At 43.1% G+C, this 25,000-nt stretch overlaps 1 protein-coding gene and 1 long non-coding RNA gene across 4 annotated transcripts in view; one reads left to right on the top strand and one right to left on the bottom strand.

Moving 5' to 3' along the window:
- The window catches only part of LOC307038738, a 46,839-nt gene that overhangs the window by 17,759 nt on the left and 4,080 nt on the right, over positions 1-25,000 (bottom strand). The window contains exon 1 of one of the 3 annotated variants that reach the window (XR_013808084.1): positions 4,053-4,121. The exons of the other annotated variants lie outside the window; for them this stretch is intronic. This is a non-coding gene — a long non-coding RNA (uncharacterized lncRNA). Of the gene's footprint in view, positions 1-4,052; positions 4,122-25,000 lie in introns of those variants that run through there. 3 annotated transcript variants of the gene reach the window in all.
- LOC307038736 (transcriptional repressor scratch 1-like) lies at positions 131-4,586 on the top strand. Its single transcript, XM_079680388.1, has 2 exons — positions 131-1,035; positions 3,322-4,586. The coding sequence occupies exons 1-2, from the start codon at positions 885-887 to the stop codon at positions 4,122-4,124; spliced, it is 954 nt and encodes a 317-aa protein (XP_079536514.1). The 5' UTR covers positions 131-884; the 3' UTR covers positions 4,125-4,586.

Genomic DNA, 25,000 nt, shown 5'->3' with positions numbered 1-25,000 from the left:
TCAACGTTCCTGCACGTCAACATTTCCTCAAAGCGCTGGATGTGTGTGTGATGATGAAATATCAGAGGTGCTGCTGCTGTAAGGAGTAAGGGGTGTGTGTTTGGGCCAGCATAAATTGTGTTAGCTACTTCATTGAAAGACAATGGAGGACAAGATGTTGTGTGTAGTGTCACCCACGTGCTTCTGCACCACTATTGTCTGCTCTCCATCCCTGGGAGAGAGGAGACGGAGGGGTGAAAGGAGGAGGCGGAGGATGTGGGAGGAGGTGGGTTAGTTGACTGCTCTATATGTGTGTGTGTGTGTGTGTGTGTGTGTGTGTGTGTGTGTGTGTGTGTGTGTGCGTGTGCGTGCGTGCGTGCGTGCGTGCGTGCGTGCGTGCGTGCGTGCGTGCGTGCGTGTGTGTGTGTGTGTGTGTGTGCGTGCCTGCGTGCAGGCAGAAGCACAGACGGCTCGTGGTAATTTGATGTGTGTCCCCGGGGATGTTTGATGGATTAATGCTAAGCAGCTCCCTCTTCCACAGCACCACCTGATCTTTGGGCTGCTGCCCCACATATAAAAGGCTGCAGAGTGCTGAGCTCAGCTAGTCCTATCTCGCTCTCTCTCTCTCTTTCTCGCTGCCTCTTTCTCCTTCGCCACTTTCTGTCTTCCTCTCCATCCTCCCTGTCCTCTGCTTCCTCTCTCTCTGTCTGCTGCTTTCTCTACATTTCCTCTTTCTCTTTCAATCCTGTACGGGACAGATTTCTTTGTGAAGCTTTTTTCAACCCTCCGCTGTTTGGCCCGCTGGAGGCCGCCTGGAAGCTCTCTACATTTCTGCTCTTCTCTTTTTTCTATCAACATTTTTCTATGTGGCTCTAGCATCACTTTTGTTCTACAAGGGAAAGAAAATGCCACGTTCCTTTTTGGTGAAGCAGCCGAAGGTTCATGATTTCTCGTCTTCCAACTACTACCACCAGCAGCAGTGGGACGACTCCTACACTGTGACACATGCCATCACAGAGTCGGCCACTAACTTGGCAGTGCGCTTGAGTGAAAATGGTGAGTCCCTCTCTGAGTTTCCAACTTTTTGTGTATTTCTGCCGCAGCAGCTACTGATTTCTTCATTTGGAGATGATCCATGTAGTCCTCCACATTAAACTGGAGCAAGATAACCCATAATAACAGACAGTTAATCCTGCAGCGTTCATGTTGTTTGCTTTGTTACCTAATCTTTTGGAAATCCCCCAAAAAACCCACATGCATGGCTCACCCCCCCCCCCCCCCCCTTCCATATGCCACAGGACTTTTGTTTTCTAACTCTACGGATGCTAAATAGTATTCAGGTCACGCTGGCTCAATCTGCTTAACACTCAAACCAGATCACACAGCAGCCTTTAATACTATTGTGTACATGAATTATGTGATATATGAGTGTACACGCGCATTCAATCTGATGCAAGCCTTTGTCAGGTACAACTAGAAAGGAGGAAAAAAAGACTCTGGAGAAAGCAGATAGCCACATGGGACTGTGTTGTCCTTAGATGGTGCAGTTGCCCTTGAGTCTCTCCTCTCATCATGCAGTCCCCCCCCCCCCCGTTCATCGCTCCATCTCTCTCCATCTGATCCTGCAGGATGTTAGATAGCCACAGGGAGTAGGATTGCAGCAACACAATCCATATGTGGAGCAGCGAGAGGTGATGGAACAGGGTTTTTAGAAGATGGGTATTGACTGGAAAATAGAGAGTGCTGCAGGTAATTCAATAAAGTGCAACATGAGCAGTGCACTGGCAGACAGGAGATTCTCATCCATGGGATTTCTGGATGTGAGAACAACCCTGTAATACAAGCAATATTGAGTGTGTGTGTGTGTGTGTGTGTGTGTGTGTGTGTGTGTGTGTGTGTGTGTGTGTGTGTGTGTGTGTGTGTGTGTGTGTGTGTGTGTTTGGCTCTGAGAAACATCCAAAGAAATGTGTGCCTTGAGCGGATTTAACACCCAAAGCCCCCCAAGTACCCCCGCCACGTACCCCCCCTACCCCGCACCCCCATCACCAACATCACAGATCTTGTGTTCGAGTTGAATCATTTGTCCCCCAGATTTAGGATGCCAGCTGTCTGCTTCCCTTTGTGTTCCAGTGTGTGTGTGTGTGTGTGTGTGTGTGTGTGTGTGTGTGTGTGTGTGTGTGTGTGTGTGTGTGTGTGTGTGTGTGTGTGTGTGTGTGTGTGTGTGTGTGTGGGTTGGGAGGAGTGGGCTCAATATACCATTGACTGCTGTCAAGATCAGAGCACCCCCCCACCAAAGACACAACCCTGCCCAGCCCTCCCTTCTCTTTTCGCCAAATCGCAGTCTCCCACCTGTCACTCAATCTCCCCCTTTCCATACTCATGAACACTCTCAAAAACGCCACAGATGGGGAATGATCTGATTAAAATGATTTAGTGATTGAGGGGATTTCACTGCTGAGTCGCTCTGTTTGGATCACAGCCCCGCCCCCTGCCCCCCCCCCCCACAAACGGGTTGCTGGTGCTGCAAAGCGGCGACAGGTGGATCGATCTGGAGCCAAACTATTGCTCTGCTGACTGTTTTGTCAGTGTCAGCACATTGTGTTTGACTCATATTCAGCCTCAATGTGCCTTTCACATTTTCCCCTGTGATAGCACTTGTTGGAGCCAGTGGAGGTATTGATTGGGAAGATGTGCGCACCAAACACTCATTAATATTTAAGTTCCAAAGCTTGCTGAACCTGGCACTTACAAATAGCTTCCTGTGTGGGTTTCAAAGTGATGAGAGGTTAGGGTAAAAGGGGTAACTTTTTCTCAGAGGTTACTGATGGTGCGTTCCAGTTGTACTGGGAAGTGGGAATATCCAAGTTCACAGTGGGAAATTTAAACTGGAACGCCCGGAGGCCGGACTTCCTACTTGGAGACTCGAAGACACCTAGCCATACCCAAGATCATTATCCAAATGGGGTCTCTGCATGAACATTAAGAGAACACGTATTCACACAAATAATATTGTTCTGTGTTATTAGTGTCACATTAAATCAACTGTACATATGGTACTGCTCATATTCTATCTGTGGATATGTTGCTACGATTTACAAAACAAAGCTTATCAACCGGTATGGCTAACCATGGCTCACCCGGTAGCCTACTGCTAAAGCTGTAAACACGGCTAACTACTTTCCAGTGGGCGTCCATCTTTCTCCTACTGTAACACAGTCAACTAGGATGTGACTCCCAGTTCCGACCTCCAACTTCCAATGTAAATTGAACGCAGCATATGATCATGAAGATGCACCCAAAGAAAATTCAAGTCTTTAATTTAATTTTGTTTATCTTTCCCAGGATACATCCAGGATTACATCATCCCCTCAGAGTTGCAGAGCACAAAGGAGCCGGGTCATGAGCAGCCCTCCCTGCCCCTGTACTCCCCGGGGGGAAGCGCCGGGGAAGAGTTCTCCGACCACGACATGGAGCACCCGGACAGTCCCGTCTCCAGCAGCACCGTGGAGTCAGACAGCAACAGCGCTGATTTAGAGGCGTGCAGCATCAACGCCTACCTGGTCTCTGACGGCCGCTCCCGCAGGAGGCCCAAGCTGAGGTGTCCCCGCAAGGGAGGCAGCCAATCAGACAGTGGGGATGATGTCAGCTCTGCAGACAGCAGCCCCACCAAAGGGACCTCCACGGGGCGCCACATGTGCGGGGAGTGCGGCAAGTCTTACGCCACGTCTTCCAACCTGAGCAGACACAAGCAGACTCACCGCAGCCTGGACAGCCAGCAGGCCAGGAAGTGCTCCAGCTGCCACAAGGTGTACGTGTCCATGCCTGCACTGGCCATGCACATGCTAACACACGACCTGAAGCACGAGTGCACGGTGTGTGGCAAAGCCTTCAGTCGGCCCTGGCTCCTGCAGGGCCACATGAGGTCCCACACCGGGGAGAAACCGTTCGCCTGCGCCCACTGCGGCAAAGCCTTCGCCGACCGCTCCAACCTGCGCGCCCACATGCAGACGCACTCGGCCTTCAAACACTACTCCTGCAAACGCTGCCACAAAACCTTCGCACTCAAGTCCTACCTGAACAAGCACTACGAGTCCGCCTGCTTCAAAGGGCTCCAACCAGAGGACGACTGCAGCTCTGAGGACTGATGGGAAAATATTATTTTTCTTTCCTATTTATACACTTTTTAATAGTCATACAACAAGGTCAGAGAAAAGCTTGCCACTTGTTAGGCTTGTCACATGCATGTATCATAATCCTGCCTTTTGATATAAGCAATAACCTCACTAAATAAATTATTCAGGAATTATGTATGAAATTCATAAGAATCTGAGTGTTGATCACAGATATAAAATATTTTATATTGTTTTTTATAAATTGAATTGCAATAATTTACATGCCAGTATTATTTGATATGCCAAGTAGCTCTTAATTTACCTCAAACGTATCTTATACATGTAAAAATGTATTTGTATTTATTTATTCACTTATTAATTTATTTGCTTATTTTTAAGATTATTTATTTATTATTGGTTGATGTATTTATGAATTTAACATGGACTTATTATAAGCCATGTATTGGATTTGTTAAAAACAAAGCCTCAATATATTCTGACACTATATTTCTCTGTCTGATCAATTCAGTGATGACAATAAAACTGATGAAAATAAATGATTACTAAAACTCCCTCTCTCATGCCTGAATACATGGGAAGATGAAACAGGCAGCTTACACTTTCGTCCGGCTTTAAATTCAAACACTTATTCGGTCTCTGTCTGTCGGGTCAAATCTGACTTTGTTAACCGTTTCTGCATTTGCAGCGTCTTTCTGAGTGTTGCTGCTTGTGTTTGTATTTTGGGCCGATGTGGCGCGCTTGCAGGAGTCGGCCTACTTACAGACCAGTGCGAAAAACTGTGTTAATTTAAATCAGACATTGCTTCACAACCACAGATAAGTTGAAGCAATTTTTCACAATTACTTCACACATTGACTTGAATTTGGAAAGACATGTCTTTTATTCAGAGTATAATTTTCATATCTCTAATAGCCTACTCAGTGCGAACACTTGAATCTCTAATTCTAATTCTAAGATCCTAAAAGTTTCTAAATGGGCCTAAAGCTTAAGCCAGAGTTATTTCCCTCTCCATTCATTTGACTGATCCGAGTCCGGACGTCACGGAGCAAATTGATGGCAGGGCTTTAGGAAAATGAAAGGGCGCATGGGCTCAATGGATGTGGAAGATTCCCTGAAGAACCCTGTAAGATCAGGGGTACTTTTGTTCTCCAGATTCAGGCCATTTTATCTTCATGCACCACTGAGCCCTGCCTCCAACGCTGTTCCCAGTTCTCTCTATACATCAACGATATACCCTCCAACCCTTCGCTCCACTCTGCCTGTGTCCGTCCCGGATATAGCCTAGTGTTAGAGTATGCATCGTGAAGACAGACACAGGCTTGTTTACTTCATCGATTAAATTAAAGGAACGATCCATGAGTCTAGGAGAACTAATACACTTTAGGAACCGATAAAACCGAACCCAAATTATTTATTTTTTGTCCTTTTACCTGGTACTTGCCACAGGGGATTTGATACTGATTTGGACCATAGTTGTGGTTCCCAACCCTGGGAACAACCAATCTTACATCCAATATGCCAAAATACTAGAAATGTATATACTTGTGTAAAGAAACACAGCTGCAGTGATAACAGATCTGACAAGGTGTCAGATCTAGAGAAGGTTAACTGCTTTTGGATGAGCGGCATGGCTGAGGAAGAAAAAAAGTCCACTAGCCGACAGCAGCTCGCTGTCTTCATCCACGTCATTAATCAATGCTATTAAAGTAAGACACAGTTCATCTGTCTTTCTTGCTCTTTGAAAAAACAATTATGAATTACCTTTTACTCAATATCATCTATGTAGTTGTTAACATTATGTTATTTAAAACATTTTCAAACTAAATGCCCTAACAAACGAAGCCGAGTTGGCTGTTGGTAAAAGGATCTGTGATTGGCTGTGTGTCTGTCCATTTATTGATCATTGACGGGATGAGAGCGGACCTTCAGTTGGTGGCTTTAGCTTCTTGAATTAAGCTAGTGTAAACCAAGCTTCAATTTTCTAAAGCCACTTCTGATGGTCCGTGTCCAGAGCCACCCCTTCTCCTCTGGATAAGGTAGGCTAGTTTTCAAGGGGTCCCAGGAAAAACAACAGATGCAGGGGGCATTGGCTCTTTGCAGATTTCTAAGCAGTTATAATTAAACATTTTAATTATAATATTGAGATTTCATTTTTTAGATCTAATATTTAGAATAAGATTGAACATTTAAAATATATGTGTCTCATGAGAGAAAGCTAAGGTTTATCTTCCAGTCACTTGAAATCAACCGCAATGGAGAACTATGAATAACACAGCAGGATGTAAATAATGGATATTGTATATAATGCCATAATAATATTTATAATCAGAGAACATTATTCACTGGTACGCTGATCTTTATGCAACACAATCATAGCTTAGCATGTTGTGCTATTTTATCACCTGAAGTCATCTGCAGTTCTTCTCCTGACCAGCAGAGGGAACCAAGCTCTGAACCCCTGTCAGGCTCAGTCAGGGGGACTACAGGATGAATGTGTTGGTCAGAACAGTCTGAAACATCTGAAACACCACGTCAGGGGGTGTCAGGGGGTGTCAGCTGAACCCAGCAGCACCCAGCCTCCAGCTGTCCTCCACCCAGCCTGCCATGTTAGGAGATTCCTCCACAGCACCGCGCCGCATCCGGACCACAGGATGTGCTCCGGGTCAGGTGTCATGAGAACTGGGCTGCTAGTCCAGACCAGACAGGGCTGGAGACCGAGGCCACCAAGGACTCATGGGAAATGCAAGTATGTGTCTCAGTAGACCACAGACTGGAGATGGCTATTTTCAGACACAATGGCCACCATTCTAAACACATATTCATGTCTGTACGCCTGTACACATATGTATACGTCCTCACTTACTGCACACTGAAGCGCACACTGATCAACTCTCCTCCATGTGTTTCAGATACAACTACAGTGTTGTTATACTATGACATCTAACTCCTGAATGCCGCACCTATCAATATTTCTATATTATATATAACATAAATTATGAGAAAGGGATCACTCATAGTAACAAAAGGACACAGATGCCTGTTAGTGTCTTCATTTGAAAAAGGTCTCAAATACTAATGACTTTTTACTACTTTATTACATGACCTTAATAAATACTGATCAGAAAAAAGTAATTAGTTACATATTTTATTTCTCCGATTACCCAAAAGCCTACAGATTTGAGGTGCTTATTGTCCATCAACAAAGCATCTATAATCAGAGGAGTGTGGTTTCACACACCCCCACCGGTCAATCAAACCAGGGGATTCCTGTTAGTGGGCTTACCATCAAGCAAGACCCCAGATATAAAAAAAGATGTTCGGAGTTAAAGAGGTCTTACTGCAGAGGCAAGCTATCTGTCCAATATGTCCATGTGTGAATTTGTCCATGTGTTCATGTGAACATGTTTGTATGTATTCATGCATTATCATAAGCTGATTCACCCTCTCACGCAACGCACAGCAAGACAGTAAACAACTAGAGCACAGAGCCTTACTGGGATTACGTTACATAATGTATTTACTGAATCTCAATAAATAATTGTTAACTACTTTTTACTCGAAAAAATAGATACAGATGCAAAACGAAATGTTGAGAGCATCACCTTGCCAGGGGAAGTGGGCTTTTTTTCTACTATCTGACATTGTAAAGACTGAGCAATTTAAAAAGGAAAGGAAAGATGAATGGACAATAATAGTTTTTTACAGCCCTTAAATAGCGTCTTTTCACAGTAGGGGATTATGAAAAGTTGTGGCTCACTTGACCCCTTCGTGTCCTGTGGCCAGACTGAAAAGGATATAGCCATAAAAACAAGCGATCAAGCTCTACTGTACATGTCGGCCTACAATAAACCTCCACGCAGGCAAAGGAGCAGAGCCACGCTGCGGGCCAATTATCCACGGAGGATATGACCGCCATGTCCAGAGCGGGAGAATGATCTCCAGGCCAAAACGGATGAGTCTTTTAATAGCCTGCTTTATCCGACCCCAGCCCTGTCTGTTACATCATCTCAGACGAGCTTTTACAGGCCACTTGTAGATCTCTCTGCTGCGATAAACTGTGTTGACCCGTGGAGGCCTTGGCTCTGAGGTCCCAGGTGACTCTGGAGGAAGAACCGGAGGAACTTCAAGCCCAGCCTGGTGGACATTAAGAATGTGCTCCGAAAGAATCCTTGCGTGTGAGTGGACGTCCTGTATCAGGGGGACTGACTCGATGCTCTGCCTGTGGGGGGGCCCGTGGAAATCTCATGGGAGATGATAACACCGTTTCATCAACCCAAGGAGCAAGACACACCTGATCCTTTTAGATATAAGTCTCATAAAGAAGTCTCAGGGTGTTTATTTTAGCACCAATGATAACTCTAACAGGCTTCTTCACCGCGGTGTCTCAGGGAGAGATACAGCAGGTCCTTTCTTCCTGCAGCCAGGGCCGGGTTTTGGCATAGGTGACATAGGCGGTTCCTTAGGACGCCAGATCTTAGGGAGCGCTGCGCTGGTAGCTCTGGGAGGGGACAACTTTTTGGGACTGTTTGTGCTCATCCTAATTTTCGGCCTTGATGTAACAACATTCATAATTAAGTAAAGGTAACACCCTTTTCACCCCGGTTACACTTTTCATTTGCCCTGTGGGCGCTGTAAGTGATGAAATGTTGGCTTATCAGGCGCCCGCAGCTCACAGCCAAAGTGTGAGTGAGCACGAGAGCGTGCGAGCGAGGGAGAGAGAGGGCGTGCACCGGTACCGGGAATTGTTGTTGTTAGCATCTGGTGGTAGCTGCGCTAATCGATATAAGAAGATGTTTCTACAATAAGGTGTAGGGAGAGTCCTCTCCTGTCCTGAGAGGATCTGTGAGGTAAAGCAGGGGTTCCCAACCTTTATTGTGCCAAGGACCGGCAGATACATCAATTACTGTTCATGGTCATTTGAAAACAAATGCCGGTGTCGGACAGACACAAACACACCGAACACACAGAGCTGAGCTGAGCTGAGCAGAGCACATACACACACACATCCTGCGCCTTGGTGACTGGACATCTCCTTCATAAAACTAATAAAAGGGGGAGTAATCGGGAAGTTTGATGTGTGTAGAGACGTTAGAGGTGTGTGTGGTTAACACGTAGCAGCCTGCAGTACTCTTAAGCTGTTCTGATGAAGGTAAACACAGTGAAGGCGGTGCGTAAAAAGGCACAGCTCTTTACCCGCTGGTGCTGCACTTCTCAGAGGCGGAGTATACGTCCCGCTGCCTACTGATGCTGCAGCCATTTCATGAAGTGAAGGAGGCTTTCCTTCTATAAAACAGCTGCGGGCAGCAGATACCGTGAGAGTCCCGGACATGAATTCATAGATCAAGGCAGACTGGTTTACTCTCCTGTTTTGCCAATACGGTGCTTAAACAAATAGCTCTACCACTGGCTGACATGTCCTTAAAATGAAGTCAGAGTTTGAAATATATCTAAAATAATGTAGGTATGCATGCACTGCCATTTCCCCACATAAACATAACAGTCTGCAATGAAACGGTTGTCTCCTGTGCGCTCCTCTTCCTACTTGGCGCACCGGTAACTTTCCCGTGCGCACGAGAGGCTTAGAGACCTTAGGCTGAGCCAGGGGCGGACTGGCCATTGGGAATAATTTGTTTTGCCTAAATCCTACCGGCCCACATTTGTAAGTGTTCCGGCCCAGCGCTGGGCTGGGCCGTTTTGATAGGCTACCTTTGTTCTATCTATCAGTTTCAATTTCACACATCAGGCACGTAGCAGCTGTCAATGCGCAGTGAACGATCAGGAGTGAGTGACTGAGAGACCTAGCTGGCAGTTGCCTACAGATGGATAAACAAGCTCCAAAGCGTAAAGGCGTTTTTGCATAGTTTGTGTATACACTGTACAGTATACAGTATTGTAGCGAGCCCTGGGTTCAGAGGGAGGGGCTTGCAGAGGGGGGGGGGTTGGCAGGGAAACGGGGTTCAGGGGGAGTGGCTGAACGGCTGTACCCGTAGGATAGAAAAGGGGGAAGTGACGTCTGACTCAGAGGTCGCACGGCTGTGGAGAACGTGTTGCCCACATTCTGTTGCTGAGTTTAGGCTAGTTAGCTAGCAGGTTTATTGTTTTGGGTGCAGTCACTTTTGCCTCCACTGGCTGTTCAAATAAATGTTGAAAGAAAAAGCAAATCTGTTTACAGTTCTGTTTTATATGGGTGTTGAAGAAGAAGAAGAAGAAGAAGAAGAAGAAGAAGAAGAAGAAGAAGAAGAAGAAGAAGAAGAAGAAGAATTGGGAGGGATGAAACCCTCTTTAATGGTCACACATGCAGAGCACACACAGTTTACACACAGTGAAATGTGTTCTCTGCTTTTAACCCTAGTACCAGGAGTCTAGTACTAGGAGCAGTGGGCAGCTATTGTACAGCGCCCAGGGAGCAATGGGAGTGAGGGGGGAAGGGGGATGTCTGGTGCCTTGCTCAAGGGCACCACGGCAGGGCAGGAGGTGAACTGGGACCTCTCCAAGTAGAAGTCCACATTCCAAATGTAGGTCTGGTCGGGGACTTGAATCGGCGACCCTACGGCTCACAGTCCAAGCCCCTACTGACTGCCATAGATTTAGTCCCTAATTTTGCTCTCAAAGTGCACAAGATTGATGCATTTAACTTCAACATTTAAAAGTGGGCCTGTCTGTCAATTAATCCCCGGGCCACTTTTTCCTCCCAGTCCGCCCCTGGGCTGAGCCGCCGAATCCCTCGGAACATCATAAAAGCCATTTTCAACGATTTTCTGTTGAAAGATTAACTAGGCTACTGGATCAAATAATATGACTGGTATAGGTGCGAGAATTATAATAAAATATTTGTATATATTTATAATTCTGCAAATATTACGATAAACTCACAGCTATTTCGCGTCCCGGCAGTAACACCTCCGCGGACCGGGGGTTGGGAACCCCTGAGGTAAAGGACTCCGACGCACTGACGCAGCGTCCACACGGCGGCGTGCGTTGAAGCTTGCCGGTGGGCGTGTCTGAAACTTGACCAACAACCAATTACATGAACCTCCCGCCCCGGACACACAAGCACGCGGTTTGATTGGCTAGAGTTTGTACTGGCATATGGTTTGATTGGCTGACGCTTCCGTCGAAGCTTCAAAAGTTGAACATTGCTCAACTTTCGAAGCGAGCAACGCCAGCAACGTGAGCAAAGCGAAGCGACGGAACCACAATGCAGTTCGGCAAAGCGTGACGTCACCCCATTCAAAGTGAATGGGCAGAAGCGTTGAAGCTTCAACGCACGCCGCCGTGTGCACGGGCCGTGAGTGTTTAGATAGTTAACTTTAGTCTAAGTTATTTCAGTGGGTCTCAAACGTTTTGATCACAATTTATGTAAACAAATATTTATTTGTGATCAGCCTGAAATAAAATATGTATTATTTATGATAAATAAAAACAGGTTTGAAATCATTTTGTAAACCGATCTTTTTCATATGGGTGTTTAAAGTTTTTCATATGGGTGTTTAAAGTCATATGGTTGTTTAAAGTTGTACAGGTCTATATTAATTGTGTGCTCAAAGTGCACCAGATTGAAGCATTTTACTTTAAAATGTAAAACAAAAAATCTTCCCAGGGGGGCATACCCCCGGACCCCCCTAGAGGATTTGATTTCCACCCCTCAATTAAAACACGTTCATACAATACTCAATACATTTGAAGCCTTCTTTATGTATAACCTATGTCAATACGTTTCTGTTTTTGTAGTGTAGTGGTCTTTTGTAGAGATTTTTCATTTATTCTTTATCAATCAAACTTTATTACAGACTCAGGGTCCAGATAAGAGACAAGACATTACATATAATAAATTACATATACAGCATAACAAAAATCATAGTTTAAGAATAATTTAAATCAGTGTCCTACAAAAGAGACAACTATACCAATGTCTCCACAGCTGCGATTTGGTAAGACCAAGAGGATTTCATTATCAGAGTCATAAAGCCGGCAAATACAGTACATGTATACATGAGATTTCTTAAAACAGCTTGACTCCTATTGACTCCTACAGCCACAAACATTTCACTTGCACTAGAGTAGACCATGGAGGTCTCTTCAGCAATATTCCCATGGCATCATTATTATGGGCTCAGAACAGTGTCATAATACACATATGCACACAGAAGGATTCAAACTTGTATTTTATGATCCGCAAAAGGATTCACACTTGTATTTCCGGATCCACACTTGTTTTTTCAATGCACACATAAATGTGTTCCATTTCATATACATGTAAATCAAATCCAAATACAGAAAAAAGTTTTACATATGTATTTTTGATCCTTACATATTTGTTTTACGTTTAAAACCTCTGAACCTGCAAACACAAACCGCTTTCTGTGCATGGATCACTGTACATTCATGTGTGGGTTTTTTGAGACTCCCCTGACGGTCACCCGATTCGTACTTGTAATTTTTCTATCTATAGCCAATCAGATGTCTCCTTCATTCTAAGCCAATCACATGAGCGCGCCCCCACGAGGGTATGATTTATTGCGTTCATGACGTAGCGCTTCATGTACCTATTTTGCGCTGTCCGGTCAGCTCGCTAAACAGAGGGCGGAGCTTCAGGTGATCATGCAGAGCTGCGTGTCTCCGTCAGACTCAGCAGCTGATCTGATCTCTCTCTCGCGTCCGGTTGTACTTCTCTCGCGTTTATGTCTATATCAATCCGATCCAGCTCTCCTGATCGGCCTTTATAGAGAGCACCGATCAAACTATTAAGAGTGAATATTTGCCGATAATGACCGGCGGGGCTCCCCCCCGATAATGACCGGCGGGGCTCCCCCCCCCCCCGTTGACAGTTCACTGTCTAGCACTGGCTTCGTAGTGCACTGATCGATTAGGCTAAGCTAACCTAGCTGCTCCCTCCACACTCACAACAACTTCATACAGACATAAATAAAGCAGCTGTATTCGCCATACAGGAAACAGACATTTAAAACGGTTTTGCCTGCCGTTTTTGTGTACACAAGCATTAATCAATGGTTCGGAAAGTGGCGCTGTATCTTAATAATATAAAAGCTTGTATGTGCGTGCATTTCTTGTTCGGGAAGTGGCAATGTACTGAGAGTGGAGGTGTCCTGAGATTAGCGCCTGCAGGCAGGCTCCATGGACCTGTCAGCTCCGGACTGCGCAAAATGCGTACATGAAGCGCTACGTCATGAACGCAAGAAATCTACCCCCGTGGGGGCGCGCTCATGTGATTGGCTTAGAATTGAGGAGACATCTGATTGGCTATAGATAGAAAAAATTACAAGTACGAATCGGCTGACCGTCAGGGGAGTCTCAAAAAACCCACACACGAATGCACAGCGATCGATCCATGCACAGAAAGCGGTTTGTGTTTGCAGGTTCAGAGGTTTTAAACGGAAAAAAAATATGTGAGGATCAAAAATACATATGTAAAACTTTTTTCTGTGTTTGGATTTGATTTATATGTATATGAAACGGAACACATTTGTGTATGCATTGAAAAACACAAGTGTGGATCCGGAAATACAAGTGTGAATCCTTTTGCGGATCATGAATTACAAGTTTGAATCCTTCTTTGTGCATGTGTGTATTATGAGACTGTTCTGAGCCCATATATTATACTTAAAGTTTCCGTAAACTTGCTTTTCTGTAGTTTGACCACAAATGTGCAGAATAGTGGTGTGCAATATGCTCTGAACAGAGACATCTTCACTCCATCTGTACATGGACTAAACTTACTTAAGAGAGTGTTTGCTTGTGCATACATCATGCAGCATTGCCTATAAATATCTTCATCATCTGTAATTTGTTCAGTAATAAATTCTCCAAGATATTTTTAACTTATTACAGACACTAAGATTAATATCAGACAATTTAAAATCAGGATATTTTATACATTCACCCTCTTTGGTTCGAAAGATCATGACAGCACTCTTGCTGGCGTTGTATTTGATGTCATGCTCCACACCATACAGAGAACAAACAGCAAGAAGCTGCTGAAGACCAGCGCTAGATGGACTCAGCACAACAACATCATCTGCATGGTTCACTGGAGTACTACCCAAGGGCGCCGGAAGCGGGGGGGCCAGGGGGCCATTGGCCCCCCCCACTTTTCAGCCCTGCCCCACATTTTCGCAGAGGCAGATGCCGCGAAACACTCTACAAATCCCGTTTCAATAATTCCCCTCTACTCTAAAGTCGCATCTAAAACGCGATCTGATCTAGCTGTGTATATTTTGTTATTTTGTATTGTTATATATCAATCTCAGTAGCTACAGGCATTTTTTAAGCTTGTAAAGGGAACATGACAGCTCGCCTCTCACTGGCCACTCTGCTCTTCCACAGCGCCGCTCCCCCTCCCTCCCGCTGAAATTATGAATGTAAGGCATATAGTAATCATAGATAACACGGCAGGGTCCGTTACAGTTTGTTTTGCGACTGATTATGATGGAACAGCAGGCCACTTTGCATTAGGTAAAATAAAGCAGGCAGACATAACAGGAAGAATATGTACATTTTAACCCAATCAAATAGGGCATTGTCACACCATTCAAATGTATCCATGTAAATTACAACCAATGAAAAAGCTTAGATTTGTTTATTTGCTACGGCGTTTACTTTCAGAAGAACCAGCGCAGAAGAAAACTAAATACAGTCAATCTAAACTTAAATTGAACAACTGGAAGGTCACATCCCTGAAATCCACATCTCCGGAGCCGGGACCTTCTTCAATCATAGAAACAGCGAAGCCAGATGAACCCAAAAGCAGCAGCTCTGCGGCCGCAGAAACTGTCAAAACCGCCACCAACCCCACCGCCGTCGTTGAACCGAAATAGACTGGTTCCGACTGCATGGAGGTTTGTTGTCGGGACATTGAGGCGGGTAAAGCTGTACAGCTAACTGTCGAAAAAAAGGAGACCGCTAGACTATTTGGGCAAAGAGAAAGGTAGGCCTACTTCAACGCATAATGGTACAAAAACAGAGAGTGGTTAATTATTTGCAAAACCACTAAACGATACTGATGAATTGCGATGTTAACAACCTCATGATAACCTCATATTTTTTTAACTTATCATACCTGTGTTTAGTCTAGAAAAAGGTAGTGTGCTGCATTATATTATAAAGTTGTGTATATTTACAGATTGTTGCACAAACTAAGAAGCTTATAAACATCAGGTTTAATACGAAAAGAGCTTTACAAAAAAGTAACACAATTAAAGATGTTTGGAGTTTTATTTGAGTTATTCATTTACATTTTTTCTCAAAGAGATGCTGATTTGAAACCGTTGTTACATACAGTTACGGCATTTCCTGTTTCTGCCGGAGAGAGGGGAGGCCGTCCCAAAGCTTGCTGCTGTATTTACTCCCTCCATCTGACAGGAGGAGCCTCATGTGTCACTCCACTGAGTTCACTCCATCACGGAGGGGGAGTGTGTAGGGCGTGGTTTGGGATTGGGCCATACACACACACTTTTTTGAACCCCCCCCCCCCCCCCACACTTCTAAAATGAATCCGGCACGCCTGGTACTACCAATCATGCATCCAGTATTACAGGCTTTCAGTCGCTTGGACAGATTTTCTTTTACCAGCTGTATTCACCTTGCAGGTGCAACTATGTGGCTTTTATCCTGGATAAAGTGTTTAAGTCATGGATGTTTAAAGTTTAACTTCTTCATATGTCTAATATTATAGTTGACTTTTCATTCAGGAAGTATGACGCTGCGCTGTCAGTATGCTTGTCCATGTTTGTGATTGGTCGAATGCTCCAAATACCACCCCTTTCATGTGAACGCGCACCTAACTAGATAGGACACGGCTGGCTTGAGCGATCCACTTGATAACCCGCGTCGTAGTACAGTTTAGCGAGAGCGCGTATGTTTTGGATTAGGCCAACCGGCTAACTCAAACATATCCAGGTTAGGTTGAACCAGCTTCGTAGTACAGGCTTCGGCTGTTGTTATGCCTGTTGTGACGTTAGTTATTCCGTTCTCCACTTGTAATTATGCCGTTACAAGCTTCAAAGTTGTATTTATCATCTGAATTTGCCGAAACAAGTTTAATATTCTGAAAGCCAAGACTTTGTTTATTTGAAATCAGATGAAAACAAACTGTAACGGACCCTGCCGTGTTATCTATGATTACTATATGCCTTACATTCCTAATTTCAGCGGAGGGAGGGGGAGCGGCCCTGTGGAAGAGCAGAGTGGCCAGTGAGAGGCGAGCTTTGGTCTTCCCTTTACAAGCTTAAAAAATGCGTGTAGCTACTGAGATTGAATATAAAACAATAAAAAAATAAAAAAATATACACAGCTAGATCAGATCACGTTTTAGATGTGACTTTAGAGTATAGAGGGGAATTATTGAAATGAGATTTGTACAGTGTTCCGCACCGCGTGTATATAGGCCTGCGTGTGTGTTTGTGTATTTTTGCGTTTGTGTGTATTGTGTTTGTTTCCCGGGGAAAACACTCACGAGAAACACCGGCTGTTGTTATGCCTGCAGTGACGTAAAGTTACTCCGTTCTCTGCTTGTAATTATGCCGTTACAAGATTCAAAGCTGTATTTATCATCGGAATTTGCCGAAACAAGTTTGATATTCTGAAAGCCATGACTTTGTTTATTTGAAATCAGATAAAAACAAACTGTAACGGACCCTGCCGTGTTATCTATGATTACTATACACCTTACATTCATAATTTCAGCGGAAGGGAGGGGGAGCGGCACTGAGGAACAGCAGAGTGGCGAGTGAGAGCTGTCATCTTCCCTTTACAAGCTTCAAAAATGCCTGTAGCTAGTGAGATTGAATATAACAATCAAAAATAACAAAATATATACAGCTAGATCAGATCGCGTTTTAGATGCGACTTTAGAGTAGAGGGGAATTATTGAAACGGGATTTGTACAGTGTTCCGCGGCAGCCGCCGGTGCGAAAATGTGGGGCAGGGCTGAAAAGTGGGGGGGGGCAATGGCGCCCTGCCCCCCCCGCTTCCGGCGCCCTTGGCTCACATGGATAGGATACTAGATAATAGTCCCTAATATATTTGTAGAAAGGCAGGAAATGGAATTAAATCGAGAACAATGTTTCATTGCGGAAGACTCCCTGTTTTGTGTCCCCCCCACTTCTCAAACCAAAGTTACACCCTTGATAATATGATCAGTCGTTGCTGTCCCATACAGAATGCTCTGTACTAATACAATGGTCAAGCCATGACGTAGTATGCAAGGCATCACTAATGTAACTATAACTATCTGCAGGCAAAAGCACCTTACTTGACAATATAAAATTGTTATCGTGACAGAACTGTTAGCAGCCTTCTCCGAGTCATTCACAACATGATTCCACTTTGGAGAACCTGGCAAAAACGCCAGCTAAAAGGTTGCCTAGGGCAGCAAATTGGTCAGAACCGGCCCTGCCTGTAGCGGTCAGACTGTACAACCACCACGGCCTCTGTTAGACCCCCACACACACAGATTGGAATACCCCTGATGTGCAATAACGCTGCCTGTAAATATATAACTTTGATCATGGGCGTCACTTTGTTAGAAAAGGTGGTGGGGACTCTTTTGTCAGTTTTTGCATTAAGCCCCCCGCAGACAATACATACATATATACATACACCCTTATGATTACAATACTTTATTTTACAACTAGTGCAGTAACTAGGCTGCGGCAAAGCGGAGCAACGATTGCTTTACTATTCTCTATTCAATTATTACTGATATTAAACGTGTTGCAGGTCCAAACTGCACCACTTGGGTTCCCAGAAACACACCCAGAAAGTGAGAACAGTCCTCCAGATTGTACATGTTCTCTTATGCAAATAAAATGAAAGTGAAAAATTGTTTGTGCACGCTATTTTCAGAACATTTCCAACAAATGATCCTAATGCAAAGTGTTCCCCAGCGTCCACAGTATAAATGACACCTTTGGGTTTGTGCAATATTCACTTAATTCAATTTATGCTAAATTATTATTTATTTACAATCTGTAAACACCTGCTACTTCTATGATTTATAGGGTAACTTTTAATAAATATATATATATATATACTGCTACTTTTTCCCATGGTCTGCTTATCAGTTATTTCTTTTTACTTTATTATTATTGAAGTGTGCATACTTTTCATTTTTTAATATTTAAGTCTATTCTCTGTGCTTTATCTGTACTATACTTCTGCTGTTCGACACAGTGATTTCCTTAATTTATGATAAGAATTGCATCTTCGAATCTTCAAGAATCTGTCCAGCTTAGTCTTCAGAAGGAGAGCTGAGACACTGGTTGAATTTTAATGAGACACCCCCCACCTGTCTCTGACTGTCAGGAGCTGTGAAAGACGAACAGCGTCTGCAGGAGGTGAATGACCGGGGGGAGTGGGGGGGGGGGGTGAGTCTTATCTTGAGGTCACGTTGAGGGGTAAAGGAAAGATAATAGTGCTGCTACTGTAATGGGTTACAGAAGCTCCTGCACTAATGGATCAGTCTGACTGATGCATCTATCACTTCTCTAAAGAATACTACACAAAGGCTTCAAAATATTTCACCTATGACAGAGTCTGCAATAAAAGTTTTTAGGCATGTCCAGGAGAAACCAGAACAATGATTAGTTCAAATGAACATTTGGATTTGCAGTGGGCCACCCCAAAATACCAAATTCCGGGCTTTAATCGAGAATAACACAATGAAACTGATGTTTTTTAATTAAAAAATATATAAGTTAAAAGACAGATGTAACTGTAACGAAATACATTTAATCAAGTAATTCACTTGTGTAAAAATGTTAGGAACTTTTCTTGAGTATTTTCTCATTATGCTTTTATTTCAGTAAATAATCCACCACCACTGTGGTTCCTCTTTGATGACACATGTGACTTTGGTAAGTATAAGTATTTTGTTTACAGACTATTAAGACGCCACTGAGATTATTTTGATATAAATCATGTTTAGTATTGCCACTCTCAGGCAATATTGACTGAAATAAGAGCATTTCCAATGAGAAAAAAACAAAACACTTCTTCTTGGATTTATTTTCAAATTGAAAGTAGTTATAAGTAAAGACACTCTGGAAGCTGTTTACATTTACATGAAACTCTGGTCTAAACTATTCAAAGTATGCCACTACTGTTTCTCTCCCACTTTCTCTCCCCACACACACACACACACACACACACACACACACACACACACACACACACACACACACACACACACACACACACACACACACACACACACACCCCCCCCCCCACACACACACACACACACACACACACACACACACACACACACACACACACACACACACACACACACACACACACACACACACAGATAAATCATGAGGCGCTGTGCAGCTGGCTGTGAGGAGGAGGCTGCAGCTGTTTCCGATGAGTCAGGTTATCTGACGCGGTTCTTCCCAGCAGAGAGCTGTCCATCACTCCACACTGTGTGGAGGGGAGTGACTGCATGGTGCTGGAAGACATGCACTGTCTTTATTTTGTGTGTCAGTTTGTTTACAGACTATTAAGACGCCACTGAGATTATTTTGATATAAATCATGTTTAGTATTGCCACTCTCAGGCAATATTGACTGAAATAAGAGCATTTCCAATGAGAAAAAAACAAAACACTTCTTCTTGGATTTATTTTCAAATTGAAAGTAGTTATAAGTAAAGACACTCTGGAAGCTGTTTACATTTACATGAAACTCTGGTCTAAACTATTCAAAGTATGCCACTACTGTTTCTCTCCCACTTTCTCTCCCCACACACACACACACACACACACACACACACACACACACACACACACACACACACACACACACACACACACACACACACACACACACACACACACACACACCCCCCCCCCCCCACACACACACACACACACACACACACACACACACACACACACACACACACACACACACACACACACACACACACACACAGATAAATCATGAGGCGCTGTGCAGCTGGCTGTGAGGAGGAGGCTGCAGCTGTTTCCGATGAGTCAGGTTATCTGACGCGGTTCTTCCCAGCAGAGAGCTGTCCATCACTCCACACTGTGTGGAGGGGAGTGACTGCATGGTGCTGGAAGACATGCACTGTCTTTATTTTGTGTGTCATCATTAAGAGATGTAGTATAATCAAAAAAACATGTTGCTTTTAGTTGTCAATACTGCTAATGTGCAAGTCATAAAACCTGCAAATAAATACATTCAACTATGGCAAAAATATTATTAAAGGATTCTCCTGTTTTTACTAGGTGCAAAAAAAGGTATGGTGGCTCATAAACACTGTCTGTGCACTGCACTACACTACCAGTCCTCCTTTAGTCTCACCATTGATTGATCTGCATCAGACCAGACACATTGAAGACATGGAAACCTGAAAACATTGCTCGTCTTCATCAGTGCAAAATGTCCCACCAGTCCCATTAAGGAGACTTAACCCAATTTAAAAAATGTACACACTTTTTTACTGCACAGGATAATTACGGCAATATTTAGACATTTGCCAGAAATCTGAAGAAATAAACTTCACTGATATGTGCTTCCTGTCTTCCACTGAGTGCAGCTATAAAACTGAACTAAATGATCTTTTGCAGCTATAAACTCTACTCGTCACTGCGAAGCATCTCGTCTAAAGTAGAGTGACTGTTTTTAGTGTCTTGGTTGAGAAAATCTACAACCAATACCATACTATTGTGTTTTAAAGTGTTAGCAAACAAATAGCTACTTTGAATTTACTTTGTTATTATAGAGCTTGGTCACCTTTCACGTTATACATTATAATGTATATCAACGTTGTGGAGGCTAAGCTTTAAGCCACTGAGGATGTCTGTGTTGATGTAATTGACACACACTTGTCAGGTGAATTAAAGTCGACACAAATTGTTTCCAACTGAACACTTAGTCCGTTTTTTTTTCATTGCTGTTCTCCATTCAGCTTGAATCAGATTCCATCACTGTACAATATGACACTTCAAACACAACAACTCCAGTAGCCAATCTGTACCTCAGCGTGTGGGGGTGTGTGCCCGGGTGTGTGTTCGTTGTCATAAACAGTTTGCCCTTCCGGCGGAACCTGAGTAACAGACATTGGTTCCTACTTTTAACTTCTGAGCTCCTACAAACCTTAATATAAAAACATGAATGACTACAGTTTTAAACCAAGTCATCCAACCTGTCTGAAGGAGTTGGTGACATGGTAAGAAAAAGGTTCATTCCTTAGACAGAGAACCTGCTAACCAACCTATCGGAAGAAATTACATATTTGATACTTTTTTTTGGACATGCTGAGCATCTCCTAATAATCTTAATGCCAAATCCAGCTTACAGCGCACTTTATCTTGTTAGCAGCTTCCTCCCGTAATATTGGTATCAGCTTTACAAAGCATTCAGTGAACTTCATACTTCATAAGAATTTCTCACTCAGAACCATTCCCACATTCCGCTGGACACACACTTCATTAGAACTTTAATGGCATTCCTTTCAGTTGATGCAGGGGGTTGGGGGGTTGAAGTATTTACGGTTACAAACTGAGAAGCATGGTGTTGTTGGGGGGGGGGGGGGGTCGTGTTGCTGGCTGCTTGCGTGGTAAAACTGCATGGTGTCCTGCTTTATGAGCGGAGCCAGGTTGCACACAGGTCGCTGATGTTGGTGCAGCTGAGCAGAGGCCAGGGGCCCGCCGGAGCCCCGGTTTGATGTGTCAAGGGGTTGTGTTTGTAAAACAGACCCTTTGATGACACTCTCCCCTTTTCCAGTGCTCGCCCCCCCCCCTCCCCATGCCCTCTGACAGCTCCAGTCAATCTGGAAGCCATTTGCTGCTCCACACAGAGAGAGAGCAGGCTGATCACCCCCAGCATCTGCTGAGTGTTTATCTACCCGCAGCAATTAACCCATTACACAAACTGAACAAGGGCGACTGCAGGACCGCCGCTCACTGTGGCCCCTGAGGACAGGAGCCAGCGGGGCCACGGCATTATAACATCAAGTCAGGAATCTGAGTCTGAATCGTTTTTTATTACCTCTCATAACAAGGACACATAACAAATAATACCTTTATATTTTTTTGAACAAAAAAAGAAGCAAAACATTTTCCTATTACGAAAACTATTTTAAAAAATGTTTTAAAACGATTCTTAAAAGATACAAATAAAATCAATATGTACCCAAAACATGAATATGTAAGACATATAGACAGACATAGACAGTTAAATAAAACAAAATATGACAAATACTATTTTCAAAGTGGAGTGCTGTGCACGTTTAAAAAGCGGTAGTGTGGGGCAGAAATGTGCAACATGTCCAAAGGGATGTGCAGGATTTACAATTTATATGAAAGTTTAAAGAGTAACTTCTGACTAAGCTAAATCTAAGACAGTGCACTGAATAGAGAGTGGTACGTATTTTTCTACAGTATTTGCTGATGGAAGAGTAGTCTGAGTATTTAGTGAGAGCAGGCAGGACAATTATTCATTGTCTTGTTACAATAAGTTGGCTTTAGACTGAGCCACAAGGCTGCATTTGTTGCTCGGGGACCACATTGATGTGTTTAGGGCTAAACAGGGCTCTATTTTCCTCAACAGTATCTACTAGTAATTAACAAGGCCAATATGTAGAAATCAAACAATCTGGACAGTATCACTATCATTCAGTTCATACATTGACAGCTTGTTCTACTAATGGATTGAATTGGCTACAGTTTAGTGAGTTAATTCATTTTGTATTGAATCAAATGAGCTGCACTGCTAATGAGCTGCACTGCACCGCTGCTACACACCATGCTGCCCACAGTACACAGTCTCTTGGGTTTACTCTCACTTAAGGTAAGGGTGCACATATTAATTCATTAGTAATCCTTAAATAAAGTTAAACACAAGTGCAGTCCCCCTCCCCCTCAAATTCTGAATACATTCAGGATCTTATACTGAATTCTGATGTCTAATAATTCCTCTCATTGAAATATAACACAGTAAATGTCTGCATGGTCTTTGTAAGGATTCTGCAATCACACAGTCCCTGATACACCACACACACACACACACACACACACACACACACACACACACACACACACACACACACACACACACACACACACACACACACACACACACACACACACACACACACACACACTGTTATAGCAACACAGACTGTAACACCACTGTTCACTCCTCATGTGCCATATCAATTTTTTTACAATGTGTTATTTTTATTACTGACCTTAATTCCTTCCAGAAATTTTAAAACTCAGGATTCAAATTCAGGATTTCAGATTCTGACTGCCTAACAAACTGGTAAGTGTTTTTGATTTGTCAAATCCAGTGGTGGAAAGTAACTAAGTACATTTACTGAAGTATTGTACTTAAGTACATTTTTGAGATACATGTAGGACTACTCTACTTGAGTATTTCACTTTTTTGGTACTTTTACTCCACCACAATTTAGAAGCATATTGTATTATTTACTCACCACACTTGGTATAGTAATACTACTACTAATGCTTGGTATTTAAGGATTTTGTGATGCTGTTACTTTTGTACTTTTACTTAAGTTACGTTTTAATGCAGGACTTTTACTTGTAAAAGACTATTTCTACACTGCAGTATTATTATTATAAGATCTAAGTCCTTCTTCCACCACTGGTCAAATCTTCATCTCCAAGTATACACAACCCAGTCTCATGGCATTTCGTGTTCACCAACACGATTTTTAATCTATTGATTCGTGTTCACCAACACGATTTTCCTCTTTTTTTCGTGTTGCACAGCACGATTTTAAAAGCAATGAATTTCTATTGGTAGTCTCACGGCATTACGTGTTATAGGAAGACCGGAAGCTGTGTGGTTCATAAAAACATGTTCTTACTCAATATCAAGCCACAATTATTGCTTTTATTTTAAATCGTATAATTTCTGACTTTTGTTTCCGTCTGTGAGGAAAATAAATGGGGCTGAGAGCCTCAGGATACTGAAATCTGTATTTTTTCAATCTTTTTTTCCTTCTAATTTGTTATTCTTTTCAAAAATAACACACTGTTATTTACTCAACAATAACACATAATTATCCTTGTTTTTATTTATTGGCTTATTTCCATAATCTCGGGATTTTTTTACATCCGTCAGGAACTGAATGTCAAAATAAAAATAACCGGAAACAGACGTAGGCCTCTAGGAGTTTAGGATGGCCGAAGACACTACACTACCCATAATCCCCAGCTATCGTTTAGGACTATAGTCCCCTTGATTAATCTTCAAGCTCTGGGATTGGATGTTGGAGTGGCAGTGCGCCAAGGTTAGCCTAGCTTCAAACAGCTGAAATTGAAATGGAACGAAACCACGCCAGACTATCCAAAACTGGAATCGAACGCCCCCCCAGAACTACACATGCTGGCTATTGTGTTTCTCAAAATGTTCTATGGGACGTCTCTACTGAACGTTTTCGTTTTTCCCACAATTAGAAATTGCCATGACATTGGTGTTATCAAATGTAAAACATATCATTAATAAATGGGTGAAAATCGCTTGTGTCCATAATGCGCAGCATTAATATATACCCACATGACAGCTCATTGTTACTTTGTAATTCTACTCCACTACAACACAGAGGTTAACCTGGTATTTTTACTCCACTAAACTTATTTGAGTTACTTTGCAGATTCTGATTAATGATGTGAAATATAAACAACCCTTAAATCAGACTTTAGTTACACCTGAGAAAAATTCAGGGAAGGTGATTGTCAAGTGCCAACAATCAGGAGAGATATTTGAAAGTTGGTGCTTGAGAAGACTAAACATTTATCTGCAATTGACATGAATGGAAACGAGTAATAAAGTATATTCATTACTCGTTATTCTCTACTAATAGTTAAGTAA

The sequence above is a fragment of the Notothenia rossii genome, assembly GCF_949606895.1.
Source record: "Notothenia rossii genome assembly, chromosome: 5".
Classification (NCBI taxonomy): Eukaryota; Metazoa; Chordata; class Actinopteri; order Perciformes; family Nototheniidae; genus Notothenia; species Notothenia rossii.
Note: the sequence above shows the minus strand (reverse complement) of the source record. Positions and strands in the feature narration are given on the sequence as shown.

Coding starts and splice junctions, on each gene's coding strand:
- LOC307038736 (XM_079680388.1), top strand. CDS start 885: ATGCCACGTTCCTTTTTGGTGAAGCAGCCGAAGGTTCATGATTTCTCG. Junction 1,036..3,321: donor AGTGCGCTTGAGTGAAAATG/GTGAGTCCCTCT, acceptor TATCTTTCCCAG/GATACATCCAGGATTACATC.